Source organism: Prionailurus bengalensis, chromosome A2, assembly GCF_016509475.1.
Source record: "Prionailurus bengalensis isolate Pbe53 chromosome A2, Fcat_Pben_1.1_paternal_pri, whole genome shotgun sequence".
Taxonomy (NCBI): Eukaryota; Metazoa; Chordata; class Mammalia; order Carnivora; family Felidae; genus Prionailurus; species Prionailurus bengalensis.
Genome location: NC_057348.1, coordinates 91,103,682 through 91,125,987, shown reverse-complemented (window position 1 = coordinate 91,125,987; position 22,306 = coordinate 91,103,682). Strand labels below are relative to the sequence as shown.

The 22,306-nt window shown below is 39.9% G+C and overlaps 2 protein-coding genes across 21 annotated transcripts in view; one reads left to right on the top strand and one right to left on the bottom strand.

Moving 5' to 3' along the window:
• The window catches only part of ADAM22 (ADAM metallopeptidase domain 22), a 238,382-nt gene extending 227,837 nt beyond the window's left edge, over positions 1 to 10,545 (bottom strand). For all 20 annotated transcript variants that reach the window (XM_043588768.1, XM_043588769.1, XM_043588773.1 and 17 more), the window contains exons 1-2: positions 10,342 to 10,545; positions 9,718 to 9,878 (exon numbers count right to left, since the gene is read on the bottom strand). In XM_043588768.1, the coding sequence (XP_043444703.1) occupies positions 9,718 to 9,878; positions 10,342 to 10,426 (246 nt within the window). In that variant the 5' untranslated portion in view covers positions 10,427 to 10,545. The remainder of the gene's footprint in view (positions 1 to 9,717; positions 9,879 to 10,341) is intronic.
• LOC122487844 lies at positions 10,474 to 11,755 on the top strand. Its single transcript, XM_043588790.1, has 2 exons — positions 10,474 to 11,084; positions 11,228 to 11,755. Exons 1-2 carry the CDS (start codon positions 10,474 to 10,476, stop codon positions 11,235 to 11,237), a joined length of 621 nt encoding a protein of 206 aa, XP_043444725.1. The 3' UTR covers positions 11,238 to 11,755.
• Positions 11,756 to 22,306: the final 10,551 nt, after the last annotated feature.

Here is a 22,306-nt window from a genome sequence, read left to right as displayed (position 1 = left end):
CTCCCAACCTTCTGACCTCACGAGTGGGGGAGTGGGGGTGGGGGGGTGGGGGGAGGGGAATGAAGGCAATTTCCCCCAACCAAGCCTATATAAGAAGTAAACTGGAAAAAAAATAAAATAAGAAGAGCAATTGACCGACTAGAGGTAAAGGCTAGAGACATGAGTTAGTGCCAAGTAGAATAAGGGGTCTAAGAAAACTGTCAACCAGGAGTTCTCCTGCCTCAGGTAGAAAATCTTAAAGCCACTTGCAAAATGTGAGCTCTTGAGGCCCATCTTCAGGAAAGCCTCATTGATTTCTCATTCTTCCAAAAACGGTTATCTAATGTTCTTTACTTGGGACAAAAAAAAAAAAAAAAAATGCAGCAAAAGGGCAACTACTGCTCAGTGGTAACTGAAATGCCCTGGTACAAAATCGATCTTTAAAAAGGAGAAAAATGTTGATCTACCCTTGCTGATACATGCATATGATTCTGAAAAACCTATTCAACATAAACAAACAGATTGTGGGGGGTGGGGGCCAGGGGGTGGATGAAGTTGTTTATTCCTTCTCTTCCCAGTTATAACTGCTGGTATTTCTTGGTCATGGTATGGCATTTTTTTATTTTCAAAATCAAATTACATCTAATAGTCTGTTCTAGGGAAGACAAAACAGATTTTGATCTTAAAAGCAACTCAAATGATGAAATCAGAAATAAAGGACAACTAGAAGTCTAAAATCACTTTTATATATGAAGTATTTATATTCTAAAAATACAGCACACTGATGAGTAAAAAATAAAAACACAGCACACTGAACTCTATTTTAATTATGTGTAAAAGAGTTACAATTATCAAAGGGGGCTATAAATTCAATATTTAAAGACTAACATTTATTCATGTATTCATTATTTTATACCATACCAAGTTCCAAAGAGGACTTGAGGATGTTTACATGGACACTTACAAGATATTATAAGCAGATGAGAAAACTGGAGGGAAAGGAAAATTTATCACTTCAAGAAATATTTATTAAGTACCTACTCTGTGCCAGGCACTGGGCTAGGCAGTGGAGATGTGTGGTGAACAAACAGACAAGATCACTATTGTCATACACAATTCTCGTAGTTTATATTCCAGGGATGGCACACTGGAGGAACGACAATAAACAAGCCAATCATTAAAAAGAATGTCAAGTGCTGACAAGTGCTGGGAAGACAAGAGAGTAACATGACGTGATAGGGGGTGGGTGAACCACTTTAGGAAAGCAGACAGAGGAAACCTCTAAGATTACTTTCCCTAAGCCTGAATACAGATATGACGTTTCATATTGACAAATTATTACGAGTCAAGAGATATTTCAGATGACTCTTGAGCTGAAATGGGTGCTGATGAGCTAGGATGGAGCTGGAATGAAAACTCAGGCTATGACTCTGGCTTGGAGGAGGGCACAATTTGCCTCTAAACTTCTGGCGTCCCACCCAAGGAAGGAAACAATTACATGACAAATCTCTCCTCTTGGTCCTGATGAGGCACCATCCATAATGTTTTCCCCAGACTTCAATTAATAATGTAACTGGTTTCTCAGGAATAATTCTTACAATGTCCTTTAAAATATCCTTTTGAAAAGGTCTGATAAATTATTGAGGAGGTGAGTGATGCAAATAAGAAAACTGATCCCAATTCAGATACAAATTCTTGTGACTAACTTAAATCCAGAAAGATTTAAGATGAAAAAAAAAAAATCTCCTAAATCTTAAGGACACACAGAGCTCCTTGACCCTGTGTGCAAATTGGAATCCACTGGGGAGATTTTTTTTTTTTCATTACCCAGAATCCCGGTAGGTGAGGCCAGCACCCTATGGAGGAACAGAGGATAGTTCCCCATAAATAGTTTCTTCCCTCCCCCATAAAGAGTTTTTTCTGAGTTTCTGGCAGATAAAACTCCAACAAGTACCGAGTACAGATATTCTATGCTGTTGTTTAGATGTAGATTCAAATATGTCTATGTGGCTAAAAGAATATCTGAGGTAGAAACAGAAATTATATCCACTTCTAGAAATGAAGACATGTAACAAGTGTTAACACGACATCGATTCACACCTGAGTGAAGTTAGCAAGGGAGGAGACGTGAGCAGGACCAAGAGTTTCTCAAAGAAATGTTAGGATGATTCCACCACAGAGATGAATGGGTAACTACATGTTAAATAAGTAGCATATATTACAGAAGGATTATTTTATTTGGATCTCTAACATTTTCTTTGAGAATTCTTCTCCTAATACTACTGCTTCCTGGTTGTATGACCTTGGGCAGGTTAATTAGCTTCCTTAAGCCTCAGTAGCCTCATCTATAAAATGGATATAATATCTACCTCATAATGATAATACATGTAAATCACTCATCACAGTGCCTGGTACATGCTACATATTCAATAAATATTCATTCTTCTTTTTCATTTCTTTCCCTTAATATTTGCTTTCTAGGGCTTTTATTACCAAAATAAATGTGTATACTTATTGTTACATGAAAGCATGACTAGATGCTCACAGAAGCTATCATTTTGGTTATTAATGATTATGTATCGCTTTTCCCTGAAAGCTTTGATATTTGGAACTCTGGAGCTACTTGCTCTGTGAAGCTACAAAAGATATTCTGTATCTTTTCCTTTGGAGAAAGGTAAGGGTATCGATCCCTGTTTAGCATTTGTTTCTGTTTTATGAAACTTTGACCACAAAAGAATATACATAATTTTGGTACTGACTGTTGAATATTAAAATCTTCAAATTACACAGAAAGATTATAACAATAAGTGTACACATGCAATTCCAAACTAGAACATGACCCTTGAAGAGGTGTTTTTCATCTTTTAAATGTTAAATATCTTTATACAGTCCATTCTCATTCTCAAATTAGTAGAAATGATGCATTCCTACTGTTTCTGCAAGCTGCAAAAAACATAAGGTTCCAACGGGACCAAATGTAAGAAAGCTTTGATCTCACTGCCATTGAACAACATCTAAAGAAATGTTGGTGGCCTCCTGCCATAAAGCCAGTTAAGCATAGTGGTTAAGCCCAGGCAGTGCCGTGGAGTTAAAGTACCTGGGTTTAATCCTTTCTCGGCTACCTACTGGCTTTGTGGTTTTACAGCTGATAAGTACTACCTGTCACATGATTCTTGTGGGACTGCAATGAGTTAATGTGCACCAAGTACTAAGAAAACTGTTGGGTACATAAAAACTAACCACATAAGTTATTGTACTTAAGTATGTTAGTGTACATTATAACATATATGATAATCCTACTATAAACACTTCTCTCTTTTCCTGATTTGTTTCCTTCCTCCTTGTCACCACTCTCCTTACCATCCTTTCCTCTTCTGCTCACTCCCCTCCTTTTATTAACATCCTTTTTCCCTTTGGACCTTATCCATGAAATAATGATAAATGTGGCCTTATCTCAGCCCCACTGGAGCTACTGAGAGCTAGTGACCTTACAGACTACTGCTCTCAATGAACCATGACAAGAAAGCAGGCCTGCCTCCATGTATATACTTAGAGAGGGCTTTATCACTAAAAATGACAGAATACTTCACATTCTTTGAAAGTTGAGAAAGCAAATAAAACTAAGAATGATTTTTACCAAGCCATAAGCTCTTAGAGTCATTCACAGTTTTTCAGGTATAAATGTAAAGAAGTGAAGAGAGGGGCGCCTGGATGGCCCCATCAGTTAAGCGTCCAACTTCAGCTCAAGTCACGATCTCACAGTTTGTGGGTTAGAGCCCCGCGTCTCGCTCTGTGCTGACAGCTCAGAGCCTGGAGCCTGCTTCAGATTCTGTGTCTCCCTCTCTCTGCCTCTCTCCCACTCGTACTCTGTCTCTCTCAAAAATAAATAAAACGTTAAAAAAATAAAAAATAAAAAATAAACAAGTTATGAGAGATGGGTTCTTTTTGTATGCAGTGAGATCATTAGGCATAATTTCAAAGATGCCCCAAACACATATATACAAATTGGGATCTCACAGAGTAAAAACAAGACTTAAAGAAAACTCCCACAATTCTGAATACCATTTCTTTTAACAATTTAATTGTAAGGGAAGGATATTGGTAGGAGAATTTAAAAAAAAATGTGGTAGGAAATGTCTCCTTCCTATTTATAGCAGAACAAACTTTTTACTGGTGGCAAAACTTTATCAATATTGAGCTACTTAGGTTTAACAAATGCCCATTAAGAAAAAAAAAAAAATGCTTGTGCTATCCTTGCAAAATACTCCCAAAGCTATAATTCCTAGGAGCCCTTTTTTTGCCAGAGAAGCAGTACCGCAGACAATTTACCGTGAAGCTGACTCAGTGCTCCCAAGTGAAACAGCACAATTTTAACTACAGCTCATCCATGCTTAGGCACATGTATAAATATACTCATAAAAATGGAGCACACTAGAGGCGCTTGGGTGGCTCAGTTGGTTGAGTGCCCAACTTCAGCTCAGGTCATGATCTCGCCACCGTTCCTGAGTTCAGGCCCCCCCACTGGGCTCTCTGCTGTCAGTGCAGAGACCACTTTGGATCCTCTGTCTCCCTCTCTCTCTGCGCTGCTTTCTCTCTCTCTCAAAAGTAAATAATCCTTTTAAAAAAATGGGAGCACATGACTACTTACCATCTTGCTATACCATCTGGCATTACTGATTATCAAAAGTATGATAATTTACAGATCTGTGTTTTTGGTACCTGACTACTTGAGAAGCTACAACACTATCCAGGGAAAGAGACAGAGAAATGAGTAGCCCAACTATTCACTGAAAGCAAAGACTTATGATAAAAAGAAATTCTGCTATTTATAGAGAAATATCAATGGGTGAAAAATAAATAAGTGAAAATATATGGGGTGAACACATGACAAAATAAACCACCAAATAACTCATCTTTGATGTTACAGTAAATCTGTCCTGCTTAGCTAGCCAAAAAAAAAAAAAAAAAAAAAGGAACCATTAAGGTGCTTTTTCTTTTTTTTAAGAAATTTTTTTTAATGTTTTTTATTTATTTTTGAAGGAAAGAGAGAGACAGAGCATGGGCTAGGGAGGAGCAGAGAGAGAGGGAGACACAGAATTCGAAGCAGGCTCCAGGCTCTGAGCTGTCAGCACAGATCCGACACGGGGCTCAAACTGACGGACCGTGAGATCATGACCTGAGCCGAAAAAGTACGCCTAACCGACTGAGCCACCCAGGTGCCCCTAAGGTGATTTTTCTTAAAAATAGCAATTAAATGATTATCAGTTATCAGTATCAAACCATCAATAAGGCTCAGGAGGCACTATCTTGCCCATATGGATGCCCAGTTAAAAAAGTTTTATCTATTTATCTGCAAACACCCAATTCCTTCAGCACAAATCACTTCAAGGCAGAAGAAAGAAAGACTGAATAATTTGAATATTCTAGTTCCCTGTGCTATTTTACAGGACTGAAATTATTTCAGACTAGGTAGACAACCTTGAGGATACCAAGGTTACCCACAATCAAACATGGTTTCTTGGACTATCATTTCTAGAACTTGATGGCAAAATAACCTTTCATTATGGGTTGATCATCACACTTGGGATAAAAACAAAGTATGCATTCAAGTAACTAACTGGACAGGTAATAAAGAAATCTTTTACAACGTGGGCTCATCAACAGAATTATTATTTCACACCAATCATATTGCCAGTATTTCCCCAAAACTGAAATAAAAATTTCTTTTAAAAATATCAGTATTCTGTGGCACTTGGGTGGCTCAGTCAGTTAGGCATCTGACTTTGGCTCGGGTCATGATCTCACAGTTCATGAATTCAAGCCCCTTCGGGCTCTGTGCTGATAGTTCGGTGCCTGGAGCCAGCTTCAGATTCTTTGACTCCCTCTCTCTCTGCCCCTCCCCTGCTCATGCTCTGTCTCTGTCTCTCGAAAAATAAATAAACATTAAAAAAGTAATAATGAGTATTCTTTTCCATTCAGTGGTTAAAAACTGAAACAAGGACACATTAAGAGTAAAATTAAGGTGTTTTATACCATCATAGTTCTTGTGAGCTTTCTGAAACATTAAGTGATACGTTACTGGTTTCCTTACTGTAGATCAATGACTTTATCTTACCAGGTGTGAAGTAATTCCTGAATTAGGTTAGATGACCTATAAGGTCTCTACCATCTCTAGGACTGTCAGATTCCACTTACTTATGTAAATTTTAGTAATGTGTAATTTACTTCTGGGAATGTGTTACATGCAGGTAATTAGGGCACCATTTTGCATTAAAGTGATGTCATAAAAATTTCTAAATAGTACTCAAGCAGCCTGAGGGAGTAAATGTTATTTAACAAAAACTCATATAATGCTTACAATATACCCAGCATTGCTCTAAATGCCTTATAAACTCATTTATATGGCATTTTCAGTTTACTAACTAAATTCTTAGGAAGCTAATGAGTATGTGAATTAGCATTTACCAATAAATTAGAGTGAACAACCACTTGAACTTACCCTGTGAAATTAAAATTATTCATTTCTAACAATTAGGACCATCCCACAGTATCATGAGTCTGGTCAGTAAACTCTCCTTACTAAAGTCCTTCAATTGCCTTTGGGACAAAGTCCAAACTGCTCCACAAATCATGAAGGTACTGCAGCATTTACTCTCTGCTTTCCTGTTTTGGCTCATCTGTCCCCTAAATCCTAACTATTTGCACCTAACAAAAAAGTGTCCTAATTCCCAAATGTCCATGTACTTCTGCCCCTTTGGTTTGACATGCCCATCCCCTTCCTTTAATCTGGCCCATTTCAGCCTCAAAACACAACTAAGACAGCACCTCCCCGTGAAAGCCCACCCTGCCTGCTCACCTGGGTTAAACACTGTCTTCACTGCCGCCAAAGCTTTCTGTGATCACCTCCAGAAACTCACACAGAAGGGCAGAGTATAACTGCTTATCCATTCATGCACGTTCCCACTTGTCTATAAATTCCTTAAAGGTTTGAAGTGTGTCTCTTACCTCTAAATCCCCAGAGCCTTGTACAAAAATTGGTACACAGTATGAGCTCAAGTAAATAAGTGCCTTTTAAATACACAAACCAACAAATGAATATATAAGCTTTGCAGGCTGATAGGAAGGCATCCCAATTTTATTTCTGAAGAAGAAAGGAAATTACTAAAAAATATCTATGGGTAGCTAAGATGCCATAAATTTTATCTATTTAATTACCAAAGAAATAACAAGGGCCAAATATAATCAGCTTGAGTTTTTAGATCCAATGCCAGCTCTCAATGAATCTAAAAATGCAGGAACACTCCTGAGTTCCCTAACTGTAGGAAAATTTGGCATATGACAACTAAGTCTTTACAACTGTAACTGCCAGATTCAGATCTAGCAGTCAGCGATTTCTAACTGTAGTTTAAGGAGCACGGTAAAATGCAACAGCCCCCCAGGTGATCCAGACATCCAACCAGGTGTTCGGTATATACCTTACTACGTGCCAGGCACTGAGGTAACTACTCGTAATAATTACTTTGATGGTAAGACAGTAGACAGTATCTTCACTTCCAATCCTGACTTGAATAAACAATCTATTCATGCTGTTCAACCTAAATCATACCAGTTCATCCATACCTCACCAAAAGCCAGAGTCATTCTTCCTAACTGTGAGTTTTATTATTTCAAGAAGAAACTGCACAGGCCCAAGGTATCTTCTGCCCCAAGTAGAAAGGCCAATGAACCAAAAAACTGCCGAAGTGGTGCTCCATAAATAGGAGAAAAGAAGGAGGACTGGCCTGTTTTCCAAAAGTGGTGGTCCTTCACCAACATAGTGAAGGGCAGAGGGTACCTGAAGACATTACCAGCATATGGCAGAGATGTGGAAGTTTCCAATTCTAAAATTTTCTTTTTCTATATTGCTACTTCTGTCTCCCTCCTCTCCGAGAAAGACTCTGTGATCTGTTTTAAAGCACTGGCTATATCAGCAAAAATTCAGGCTGAGAAACTACAGGATGAAAGACCCCCTGTCTTCAATGAATAAATCGTAAGGAAAAAATGAAGGAAACAATAGGGGGTAAATTATGCATTAAAGAGATTCAAAAAAATAAACTAATTGCAGTCTATAGACATCATTTGGGTCCTGGATCAAACAAACTTAAATGTATACATATTATATTTACATATATTTATCTAATATACTTAAATATATTTTACATATTTATAATATTTATGTATTAGGTATAATAACAGGGTTACATTCTTTCTTGAAAGAATCCTTTTAGAAGTACAGAGTGAATTTTTTATGAATGAAATGATCTGATCTGCCTCAAATACAAGAAGGGGAAGAAAACAGGTAGGAGACAGATGAAACAAGACTGGCTATGAGTTGCTAATTGTTGAAGCATTATGTATTTGTTCTAATACTCATTCATTATAACATTCTATTTTGCATATGTATGTGAAATTTTTCCTAAGCAAAAGCTGTAAATGAGTGTGAGAATATTCCTCCACAGAAATAATTCTCATTTATTGAAAAATAAGAGTGTCCCCTGTTTCTTCAGTTTTACTATGAAAACAAGTCAAAATGAAAGAGAAGAGGTATTTATCAAACAATTCAAATAATGGAAATCTTCATTAAAGCTTGGCACACTGGACTTTCTACCACAGTACTCAAACTTTAATGGATATTAGTGTAGCCCTTTAAATTAATTTCTTGTATGAGAATTTCAACAGAGCTAAGCATTGGCATTTTTGTGATTTATATGGCATTTTTCTGCTTCCACATATTTTACAGAAATAGATCATATATTATGACTATCACAGCTACAACATACATCTTGAAGTATTAATAAATGTATTTACACACGTGAAAATGTTCAGCTGCCTTTAGGTCAGCAAAACTTACAACATTTTCAACTACACGAACAAGCTCTACCTTAATATGTACTTGCAGGTGAATAAACTGCTTGCCATGTTGATGTATATAAATACAAAAATTGCTTAGAGAGCCCTGAAATAATTACCTAAATTAGCAAGTAAGTTCAAAATAATTTTCAGGCATTATCTGTGGACATGTGATATTGATCTAAATATGGGTAAATGGAATAAACTTAGATTTTTTTAACATATTTTATAAATGCCCAAAAAACAAAAGGACTCAAATTACGCCAAAGGCCCATTGCCAGCGAAGAAATGGAGGAGGAGAGGCCTTTCCTGAAACGTGGAGGTGAATGGGTACATCTCTGGTGTCCATAAATCGAGTGAGCTGAGAACCCTGCAGGTTAGCTTATTTTTACAGTTTGAGTTTAGTTAGGGATGTCTAGGCTTGCCTTTCCATTTTTTCTACGGTACCAACCTTGGTTTAAATCACGTATAAAGTGTTTTTTGAGGATTAAAACAACCACAACAATAATGATGATGCAAACCCTGCCCACACATTACATCCTTTCTTGCCTATGCATGTTTTTTTGCCTGCCGGAGGTGAGAGGGTCTCCGCCCCTCCGCTCAGGATACCGCACTGCCGAAGACATCCCGCACAAACTCCTCTCTAGCAAAGCTCCGGCCTGTGGTGCTTTGAGGGGTTTGTCCCCCCCCCCCCCTTCTTTTTCGCACTGGGAGCGCCATGCACGACTCGCACTAGGGCTGCGCTCCTTCCACCGAAGACACTGCATCTCCAGGGCGACGGAGAGCAAACGTGGGGTCAGGGTGGGCCAGGCCGCGCCCGGGCCCACCCCCCTGGACCGCGCCTCTCACCTGCCCGCCGCCGGGGTGGCCCCGCACCCGCGTGTCGAGCGCGTCGTGTCCAGTTTCGTCTTCACCGCCCGAGCGGTAGAGGAGCCGGAGTGGCACGATGCTCTGGCGCTCCAGGAAGCGGTTTTCGTTCCTCCTCTCCAGCTCCGTCAACGAGGCGTCTCCTCCAGGCAGGACGAGGGTAAGGAGGGAGCGGGGAGAAAAGAAGAAAATAATGACCCTGACCCACACGCGTGTCTCCTGCGGTCCGACGTCTTCTGTAGGAAAATCCCACCGCCCCCTCCCTCCAGGTCCCTATCTGGGAAGGACGCAGAGACACCAGCCGGAGAGCCTTGGACCAGCTCATCTGAGATCATCCAGGATCGGGGCCCAGAAGCACAGCACCCCTCTCCCATCCTCCGCATTCCGCTTCTTCAGAAGAGGAAAAACATGCATTTGACCGAAGGCTTCTAATGCATCTGCGCGCCCCCACACATGTATTTTTGCTTCACTTCTCACCACCCTTCTAAATAAAAAAATCTCCCCGCGCACTCGGGAAACGGGCATGCCCGTTTCCAGTGCGCTTGAGGGCTGCAAAGACTCCTGGAAAATGGTACGTCCCTAAGCCACACAGGGTGGCGAACTTACCTGCCCGACCGCAGCGCGCCGGGGGGCAGGTCCCCAGGGCGCAGAGCAGCAAGAAGGGCACGGACGCAGCCGCCGCCGCCTGCATGGTGCTGCCGTCAGCCCGCCTCGTTCGAGACGCTCAGCTAGCTCCTCATGCCTCGGCAGCAGGGTCCGGCTCCCTCCGCCCGCGCCCCCCGGTTCTCCTCGGCCACCCCCTCCCAGCCCCGGACCGTGCTGCGGCGGCCGTGGCGCTGCAGCCTCCGCCGCGGCGCTGCCTCAGTGCTGCATTGTGCTCCGCGGGTGCTTCCGCTGGCGGGGGGAGCGAGCGAGTGCTGCATTGGGCGGTTGGCTGTAGCTAAGTGGATTCTAGCGCCTCCCACCTCATCCCATGGCAAAGGCTCTGGCGGGCGACGAGCGCTCGGCAGGGAGCGAGCGCCTGGTGCACTCGCCCCCCGCGCGCACGGGCAGGGGCGCGCGCAGGAGAGTCAGCTGGGAAATGTAGTTCTCCGCGTCCCGCTCCTCTCCACTGAGGTGCGGACCGTAGCGACTTTCGGGACCACGAGATCCTCCACAGCCGAAGACCGGAGGGAGGAAAAGGGCAGGGGAAAGAGAGGTCATCCCCGCAGGCCTCCTGCGAAATATCCAACTGCGCCGCTGGATACAGTATTCCTCCACTCCGTACATCCTCAAAGAACCATAATAATGTTTTTCAAAGAGTTACTGGTTACATTATTAACGGGGAATCACTCCCTCAAGAAAACATGGTAAGTTCATCATTCATCGAATACTGATTGAGGACCTACTGTATGGCCCGGTGGCTAAGAACGGGGATACAACCGTGAAAGACATGAGTGTAAGAGGCATGTGCTCTAAGATACAGTTGAGTAAATACTGTTTTTTTTTACAGGACGGTGTGAAAGTGCCCGACAGTGCTTAGAGGAGCATCGTTAACTCAGCCAGGGGAGTCAAGGGAGAACATCAAGAAGCTCTACTGGAAGGATGTCTTGAATATAGCCCAAGTCTCCAGGATACTTTGTTCTTTCTCTGATCTCTGCCTGTCTCAAACCTGTTTGTGAAAACCAGACTTGGGGAACTCTACTTTCTCAGGCTGCTAATTCCATTTTTCTCTAATTCCAAATGTTAGAAACTCTTTTGAAGATAAGACAGTAATACAATACATGTAATTCAGTAATTAGTTATCACCGTAATTAACACTTGTGTAGTGTGATACAGTTTTTCTGGGGTCACATATAATGTCGTTTGATCTTCGGGTCAGCAATTTAATAAGTGTTATTATTCCCATTTCAGAGAGGAGGAAATTAAGGCTTAGAGCTGCACCTTCTAAATACTGTAACCACTAGCTACATGTAACTATTTAAATTTAAATTAATTAAAAGTAAATAAAATTTAAAATTCTGTTCCTCAGTCACACTAACCACATTTCTTGTGCTGCATTTGGCTAGCAGCTACTGTATTGTAGAGCAAGAATATGGGATATTTCCATCATTGCAGACAGTTCTATTGGACCACAGTGGTTTGGAGAACTTAAATGATTTCCTAAGTTCCCGTGGCTTGTTATAGAGTAGACTGGATATCCTGCTTTCAAATCTGAGTCTTTTTCCACATCTTCCTGGTCAAACCCGTGTTTTTGTCACCTCCATCCTGATTCTGGTCCTGTAAAACATGCACAAGAATCTTCCACGTGATGTTCTTTGAAGACGTTTTTCCTTCCCCCGTGGGCAAAAATTCTTTTTACCCTTGCCTTTTGTGACATAGTTCTAGGTTTCCTCATGATCATGATGATTTGAAAATACACTCCAGTATGTCAGTGTTCCAATTAAAGTGTGGTATTCAAAATTAAATACAACTTAGACATGGTTTTACAAGCAAACAGTAGAGAGGGACTCTTTTCTCCCTTGAGGGAACATTCTATCATCTCTAGGTAACCACATCTCACTGATCTTATTGTCATTTCAAAAAAAAAAAAATTCCCCAAATTTTCAAATAAATAAGACACTTAAGAATTTTATATATGACATGCAATTATAACCTGAATAAGATCTAAAAGATTTCAGTCGTACACTTTACACCTTGATGCAGGAGATTCCATAGTAGTTACAGTAAAAGAGAATTAAAACCTACAGGCCTGGAAAAGCCCAATATCTTCATCTTCTATATCATACATCTAAATTCTTAACCCAATTCTCTATGTTGGAATAATTAATTTTACAGGTTTTGTAAATATTGTGCTATTCTAAGTATACTCCATTTTTTTTTTAATTTACACATCTCTTATTGTTATAAGCAATGCCTCCCTGTGCATGTCTTGTAAGCATTTCTCTAAGACAGACACCAGATTTAGGACTTGCTTAGTCCAAAGGGTTTGCACATTTTTTTAAGGTAGTGGATACATGCCTTTATTTATTTTTTATTCTTTTAATGTTTATTTATTTTTGAGAGAGTGCAAGCTGGGGAGGGGCAAAGAGAGAGGGAGAGAGGATCCGAAGCGGGCTCTGCATTGACAGCAATGTGCCCAACGTGGGGCTTGAACTCACAAACCGCGAGATGATGACCTAAGCTGAAGTCAGACACTTAACCGACTGAGCCACCCAGGTGTATCTAGAGACATGCCTTTAAACCATTTCATCTTCTTGGCACAGAATGGGCATCCTGAGAGGCAAGGTAAGCGAGAAGATACCTGCTCTAAACTACACAGTTTCTCCAAGGTGTGTGTTGTTCTGGGGAGGGCCAGGAGTAAGCTTATCCCAGTGTCATTTCAAAACAAAACATCCCATCCTCTAGAGACAGAAATTCTTTGAATCTCTTTGAAGTAATGCTTCTGACTGCATCTTGCCTATTTTGTATATATTTATATTTGATATATAGCTTTTTGGTGAATTTTTTATTTGGTTTCCATCATCTAGTTAATTAACACATTCATCACCTCAAATACATGGTGGGGGTGGGGAGTGGGAACATTTAAGTTCTATTCTCAACAAATTTCAGTCATATAACACAATGTTATCAACTATAGTCACCAAGTTTTATGTTAAACTCTCGAGTATTATTCAACTTATGATTAAAAATCTGTACCCTTTTACCAACCACCTCGCTATTGGGAGGTGGGGACCTCCCAGACCTGACAACCAATTTTCTACTCTCTATTCTAACAAGTTTGACTTTTTTTTTAGATGCCACATATAAGTGATATCATGCAGTATTTGTGTTTGGGGGGCTTATTTCACTTAGCGAAATGCCCTTAAGTTCCATCAATGTTGTTGCAAATGGCAGGATTTCCTTCTTTCTTATGCCTGAATAATACTCTGTGGCATACATACACCATATCTTCTTTATCCATTCAACTTATTTGTATGAGTTAGTTATATATTTTGGATATTAACCCCTTATCAGAAATATGCTTTACAAATATTTCCTCCCATTCAGTAGGTTGTCTTTTCATTTTGTTGATGGTTTCCTTTACTGTGCAGAAGCTTTTTAGTTTGACATAGCCTCAGTTGTTTTTTTTTACTTTTGTTGCCTTTGTTTTTGGTATTAAGTCAAAAAAGTCATTGCCAAGACTAACGCCAAGTTGATGTTAAGAGTGGTGGAGTTGGTTAATAGAACATGGTTCCTTTAGAAGCAAAACGATGGAGAGTAACAAGATAATTTCTCAATATGTCCTTTAAAATAAATCAGCCTCAGGAGGCTGAGGGAAGTTGCTGCAATCAAGAATCATGATCTGTTTCCAGACTTAAGTCAGTTTTCAACCAAGAAACCACTGAAGAAAAAGTCACATCCTCAGAAGAAGGACCCGGCATCACATGGTAAGTACACATGGTAACTATTCCCTCAGCTCTTCCCCAAAGGGACTTACCTCCATTTACCTGGGTAACTGTACTGGGGAAAGGGGGAAGAATACCCAAATAATTGTTGGATGCAGAGTCTCAACTGGCAGTGATACCTGGGACCAAACCACCTGTTATATTGGGTACATGGGAGCCAGCTAATAAATGAAGTCTTCACCAAGCTTTGGCTCATAGTGGGTCAACAGTGTCATTTGCTTAGCCTCTTAATGTTTTATTAGAAAAGAAATATTTGGGGGCACCTGGGTGGCTCGGTCAGTTGAGCATCCGACTTTGGCTCAGGTCATGATCTCACAGTTCATGCTTTTGAGCCCCATATGGGGCTTGCTGCTGTCAGCCTGTCAGCACAGAGCCCACTTCAGATCCTCTGTCCCTGTCTCTCTGCCCCTCCCCTGCTTGTGTTCTCTTAAAAATAAATAAACATTTTAAAAAAGAAAGTAAAGAAATACTTAGTACTTCAGTAAATCCCCCACATTGTATCTCCGGCCTACAGGGTAAGAATTATTATAGTGGACAAGACCAAAAAAAAAAAAAAAAAAAAAAAAAAAGAAGAAAGAAAGAAAAAAAAAAAGACCAAGTTAGAATCTGTGGATCTGCCTCTATCTCTCAGCCAAATAATAAATCAAAAACAATATCCCATGGGGCACCTGGGTGACTCAGTCGGTTAAATGTCAACTATTGATTTCAGCCCAGGTCATGATCTCACTGGTTCCTGAGTTCAAGCCCCACATCAGGCTCTGCATTGACAGTGTGGAGCCAGCTTGGGATTCTCAGTCCCCCTCTCTCACTGCCCCACCCCTGCTTGTGCTCTCTCTCTCTCAAAAATAAATAAAAAAACCTTAAAAATATCTTTTTTCCTTAATTTTTTTAGATGTTTATTCATTTATTTTGAGAGAGAGAGAAAGAGTGTGAGCAGGGGAGGGGCAGAGAGAGGGGAAGAGAGAGAAGCCCAAGCAGGCTCTGTGCTGTTAGAGCAGAGCCTGATGCAGGGCTCGAACTCACGAACCATGAGATCATGACCTGAACTGAAACCAAGAGTCAGACGCTTAACCGACTGAGCCACCCAGGCACCCCTAAAGAAATATACCTTAATATGGGGCAATGGTGATGGTGGTGATGGTGGTGATGGAGGAAATTAATGCACCATCTAAAATGGTGGATTCCCATCCTTTTCATGTGGTTTATGAAGAATAACAGTAGACTACCACAAACTGCACTAAGTAGTAGCCTCAACTGCAGATGCAATGCCAGATGTAATATCCTCTTCATTGGAAGTTAACATAGCCTCAGATAGGTGATATGCAGCCATTGTTTGGGTGGATGCATATTTTTCCATCCCGGCCAGAAAAAAAAGGATCGGGAACACATTGCATTAACAAGGAAAACATTACAGTATACATTTTTAATTTTTTTAATAGAATTTATTGTCAAGTTACCTAACATACAGTGTATATACAATGTGCTCTTGGATTCAGGAGTAGATTCCCATGATTCATCACTTACATACAAGACCTAGTGCTCACCCAACAAGTGCCCTTCTCTATGCGCATCACTCATTTTCCCCTCTTCCCTGTCCCGCATCAACCCTCAATTTGTTCTCTGCATTTAAGAGTCTCTTATGGTTTGCCTCCCTCTCTGAAACTATTCTTCCCCTTTCCATTCCTCCATGGTCTTCTCAAATTCCACATATGAGTGAAAACATATATCTGTCTTTCTCTGACTGACTTATTTCACTTAGCATAATACCCTCCAGTTCCATCCACATTGTTGCAAATGGCAAGATTTCATTCATTCTCATTTCCAAGTAGTACTCCACTGTATATATAAACCACATCTTCTTTATCCATTCATCAGTTGATGGACATTTGGGCTCTTTCCATAATTTGGCTATTGTTGAAAGTGATTCTATAAACATTGGGGTACATGTGCCTCTATGAACCTGCACTCTTGTATCCTTTGGGTAAATTCCTAGTAGTGCTATTGCTGGGTCACAGGGTGATTCTATTCTTAATTTTTTGAGGAAACTCCACACTGTTTTCCAGAGTGGCTATACCAGTTTGCATTCCCATCAACAGTGCAAAAGGGTTCCTGTCTCTCCACATCCTTGCCAACATCTGTTGTTTACTGAGTTGTTAATTTTAGCCATTCTAACCAGTGTGAAGTGGTATCTTAGTGTGGTTTTTATTGATATTTCCCTGATGATGAGTGATATTAAGCATCTTTTCATGTGCCTGTTGGCCATCGGGATGTCTTCTCTGGAAAAGTGTCTATTCATGTCTTCTGCCCATTTCTTCACTGGGATTTTATTTCATTTCATTTCATTTCATTTCATTTCATTTCATTTCATTTCATTTCATTTCATTTCATTTCATTTATTTATTTTTTTCTGGTATTGAGTTTGGTAAGTTCTTTATAGATTTTGGATACTAACTAACCCTTTATCTGGTATGTAATTTGCAAATATCTTCTCCCATTCTGTTGGTTGCCTTCTAGTTTTGCCGATTGTTTCCTTTGCAGTGCAGAAGCTTTTTATCTTGATGAGGTCCCAATAGTTCATTTTCATTTTATTTCCCTTGCCTTCGGAGACATGTCTAGTAAGAAGTTGCTGCAGCTGGGGTCAAAGAGGTTTTTGACTATTTTCTCCTCTTGGGTTTTGATGGTTTCTTGTCTCACATTTAGATCTTTCATCCATTTTGAGTTTATTTTTGTGCATGGTGTAAGAAAGTGGTCCAGTTTCATTCTTCTGCATGTTGCTGTCTAGTTCTCCCAGAACCATTTGCTAAAGAGACTGTCTTTTTTCCACTGGGTACTCTTTCCTGCTTTGTCAAACATTAATTGGCCATACGTTTGTGTGTCCAATTCATGGTTCTCTATTCTATTCCATTGGTCTATGTGTCTGTTTTTGTGCCAATACCATACTGTCTTGATGATTACAGCTTTGTAGTACAGGCTAAAGTCCAGGATTGTGATGCCTCCCACTTTCGTTTTCTTTTTCAACATTACTTTGGCTATTCTGGATCTTTTGTGGTTCCATACAAATTTGAGAATTGTTTGTTCTAGCTCTGAGAAGAATGCCTGTACAATTTTGATTGGGATTGCACTGAATATGTAGATTGCTTTGGGTAGTATTGACATGTTAACAATATTCGTTATTCCAACCCATGAGCATGGAATGTTTTTCCATTTCTTTGTGTCTTCTTCAACTTCCTTCATAAGCTTTCTATAGTTTTCAGCATACAGATCTTTTACATCTTTGGTTAGGCTTATTCCTAGGTACTTTATGGTTCTTGGTGCAATTGTAAGTGGGATCGATTCCTTGATCTCTCTGTTGCTTCATCATTGGTGTATAGAAATGCAACCGATTTCTGTGTATTGATTTTGTATACTGCAATTTTGCTGAATTCATTTATCAGTTCTAGCAGCTTTTTGGTGGAGTCTTTCAGGTTTCCCACGTAGAATATCATGTCATCTGTGAAAAGTGAAAGTTTGACTTCTTCTTTGCCAATTTGGATGCCTTTTATTTCATTTTGTTGTCTGATTGCTGACGCTAGGACTTCCAACACTATGTTAAACAACAGTGGTGAGAGTGGACATCCCTGTTGTGTTCCTGATCTCAGGGGGAAAGCTCTCAGTTTTTCCCAGTTGAGGATGATATCAGCTGTTGGCTTTTCATATATGGCTTTTATGATGTTAAGTTCTGTTCCTTCTATCCCGACTTTCTTGAGGGTTTATATTAAGAAAGGATGCTGAATTTTGTCAGATGCTTTTTCTGCCTCTATTGACAGGATCATATGGTTCTTATCCTTTCTTCTATTAATGTGATATATCACATTGATTGAATTGCAAATATTGAACCAGCTTGCAGCCAAGGAATGAATCCCACTTGATCATGGTAAATAATTATTTTAATATACTATTGAATTCGATTTGCTAGTATCTTTTTGAGAATTTTTGCATCCATGTTCATCGGGGATATTGGCCTGTAATTCTCCTTTTTAGTGGGGTCTCTGTCTGGTTTGGGAATCAATGTAATCCTGGCTTCATAGAATGAGTCTGGAAGATTTCTATGAAGTCTGTTTCTATTTGTTGGGACAGCTTGAGAAGGATAGGTGTTAACTCTGCTGTAAATGTCTGGTAGAATTCCCCTGGGAAGCCATCTGGCCCAGGATTCTTATTTGTTTGAAGATTTTTGATAACTGGTTCAATTTCTTCACTGGTTATGGATCTGTTCAAATTTTCTATTTCTTCCCTTTTGAGTTTTGGTAGTGTGTGGGTGTCTAGGAATTTGTCCATTTCTTCCAGGTTGTCCAGTTTGTTGGTATATAATTTTTCATAGTATTCCCTGATAATTGCTTGTATTTGTGAGGGTTGGTTGTAATAAATCCATTTTCATTTGTGATTTTATCTCTTTGGGCTCCCTCTCTTTTCGAGAAGTCTGTCTAGAGGTCTGTCAATTTTGTTTATGTTTTCAAAACAAAACAGCTCTAGATTCATTGATCTGTTCTACCTTTTTTTTGGATTCTATATTGCTTATTTCTGCTCTAATCTTTATTATTTCTCTTTTCCTGCTGGTCTTGGTGTTTCTTTGTTGTTCTGCTTATAGTTCCTTTAGGTGTGCAGTTAAGTTTTATATTGGGGATTTGTTGTTGTTGTTTCTTGAGATAGGCCTAGACTGCAATGTATTTTCCTCTTAGGACTGCCTTTGCTGCATCCATCCCAAATGGGCTAGACTGTCATGTTTTCATTTTCATTTGCTTCCATATATTTTTTAATTTCTTCTTTAATAGCCTGGTTGACCCATACAGTCGTTAGTAGGATGTTCTTTAACCTCCATGCATTTGTAGGCTTTCTAAATTGTTCCTTGTGTTTGATTTCAAGTTTCGCAGTGTTGAGATCTAAAAATATGCATGGTATGATCTTAATTCTTTTTTATATTTATTGAGGGCTGTTTTGTGACCCAGTATGTGATCTATCTTGGAGAAATGTTCCATGTGCACTCGAGCAGAATATGTGTTCTGCTGCTTTTGGATGAAAAGTTCTGAATGTATCTGTCAAGTCCATCTGGTCCACTGTTTATTGTTTTTCTGCCTAGATGATCTGTCCATTGTTGTAAGTGGAGTATTAAAGTCCCCTGCAATTACCATATTTTATCAATAAGATTGCTTATGTTTGTGATTAATTGATTTAAGTATTTGGGTGTTTTCAAGTTGAGGACATAAACATTTACAATTGTTAATTCTTCTTGATTGATAGACCCCATAATTATGATATAATGCCCTTCTTCATCTCTTATTATAACCTTTAGTTTAAAATCTAGTTTGTCTGATTTAAGTATGGCTACTCCAGCTTTCTTTTGACTTCCAGTAGCATGATATATGGTTCTGCATCCCTTCACTTTCAATCTGCAGGTGTCCTCAAGTCTAAAATGAGTCTCTTGTAGACAGCATATAGATGGATCTTGTTTTTTTGTTTGTTTTTGTTTTTTAATCCATTCCAATGCGCTATGTTTTTTTTGATTGGGGCATTTAGTCCATTTACATTCAGAGTTATTATTGAAAGATATGGATTTAATGTCATTGTGCTGTCTGTAGGTTTCATGCTTGTGGTGATGTCTCTGGTCCTTTGTAGTCTTTGCAGCATTCCACTCACAGAGTCCCCTTAGGATCTCTTGTAGGGCTGGTTTAGTGGTCACAAACTCCTTCAGGTTTTGTTTGCCTGGTAAAGCCTTCATCTCTCCTTCTATTCTGAATGACAGCCTTGCTGGATATTGGCTATTTATTTTTCCTATTCCACACATTAAATATTTCCTGCCACTCCCTTCTGGCCTGCCAAATTTCAGGGCACAGGTGTGCTACTGTCCTTATGCGTCTACCCTTGTAGGTTGAGGCCCTTTTGTCCCTGGCTGCTTTCAGAATTCTCTCTTTATCATTGTATTTTGCCAGTTTCACTATGATATGCCATGGAGAAGACTTATTCTTGTTGGATCTGTAGGGAGTTCTCTGTGCCTCCCGAATTTGGATGCCTACTTCCTTCCCCAGATTAGGGAAGTTCTCAGCTATAATTTGTTCAAGTAAACCTTCTGCCCCTTTCTCTCTCTCTCTTCTTCTGGAACTCCTCTATGATACAGATATTATTACGTTTCAATGAATCACTTAGCTAATTCTCCCCTCATGGTCTAATATTTTCTTATCTTTTGGTTTCAATATTTTCCTTAATTTTATCTTCTATTTCACTTATTCTCCCCTCTACTTCTTCCATCCTTGCTGTCACTGCATCTAGTTTATTTTGCACCTCATTTACAACATTTCTTAATTTGTCGTGACTATTTCTTCATTCCTTGATCTCTGCAGCAATAATTCTCTGCTGTCTTCTATGCTTTTTTCAAGCCCAGCTACTAATCTTAGGACTTTTATTCTAAATTTCTGATCAGATATATTATTTATATCTGTTTTGAGCAATTTTCTCACATTTCTCCAGCGTTCTGGAGCATTTCTTCAGAAACTCAGAAATTCTCCAGCATTTCTTACTGGAACTTCTTTTCAGGAGAATTCTTCCATTTTGTCAGTTTGGCTAGTTTTCTGTCCTTTATGTGTTTTAATAGCTTGTTAGGTGTCCTGAACCTGTGAGCACTACTATATTAAAAAAGAGGTCATACACTGTCCAGGACCTGGCCCTTCAGGAGGTGTTTTTGGAGTGTGTTGCATGCTGTTGTTGTGACTCTGGTTGCTTTATCTCCCTACTTGTAGTGGTGGCTTGGACCTTCCACCAGGTGTGCTTTGATTTGTTCGTTGAAGTAACCCTGCCCTACAGAATGGTTTGGATCAGACACTTCCTACATTTATAGTGTTAACTCAGGGCTATTTAAACTTGTCCTTTGTCATAATTTGAAGAGGATGCCACTAAGAACATCACATTAATCCATTGTATTGATATATTTATCAGGCCATATGAATAATAAGTTACTAACACACTGGAAACTTAGGTGAGGCATGTCTTCCAGGGGGTGAGAGATGTATCCTAAGAAAGTTCAGGGGACTGTCACATCAGTAACATTTTTTAGAATTCCAGTGGTCAGGGGCATGCCAGGACATCCCATCCAAAGTAAAGGACAAGTTATTTCATCCTGAACTTCCTAAACATGAAGGAAACAAAATGTTTGCTAAGCCTCTTTAGATTCTGGAGGCAGAATGTTCCAAATGGGAGTACCACTTCCATCCAAGGGCATGAAAGGCTGCCAACTGTGAGCAGAAAATAGCTCTGCAGTCATATAACCAGGCAGGTTCAAAGGTTTGAGAGGTATCATTGGTAGAAAAACGAGTTTATGTAAAGCCCCAATAGGGAGATGACAACTTTCCCTAGGAGGCTTAGAGTAAGGCCATGCCATCTTTAGTGAATAATTATGTATTTTTGGAAAAATGAAAAGTTTGTTCTATGAGATGATGACATGAGATGAAGTACCTGTCTGTGGGGCAAAAACCATCATGTGGTCACAACTGCCAATCATGAGCTTAGGTTCTGTCAGAACGATCAAGTCATAAAATTGGGCAGATGTACCAATAATCCATTGTAAAATGGAATTGGTACATCCAGGATTGAGCTAGATCAAGACCAGAGAGCTCAAGGAATGAACAGGCAGCTGAGAGCCCCATGTCATACATTGCTATTGCATCAGTACCTCTCCCTCGGGTCATACCTACAGGTGTATGGGCCATCCCTTTGGACCAGATGAAACATGAGGAAAACCCAAACTTGGTTCATGGATTAGTTGCTTCTGTGGGTGGAAGTTTAGAATGGATGGTAGTTGTCGTACATCTCCACTCAGTGGTGACATTGAAAGCCAGTCACAAGAGAAAATCTTCCTGATGGGCAGAGCTTCAAGTGGTATATCTGGTCATCCCCTTTGTAGGGAAAGAGAACTGGCCTCAGTTTAAAATATATATGGACTGCTGAGCAGTGAGAAATGACATATGGCTGTAAAGGGACTTGGGGAAAAAAAAGATCTGAAGAAAGAGTACAAGGGGTATAGGCACATGGCACATGGAGGTGGGCGCAAAGTGTGAGCATGTTCATTACTGTATGTTAATGCCACCCCAATGCTGGCACAATGGATACATGAGCAAAAG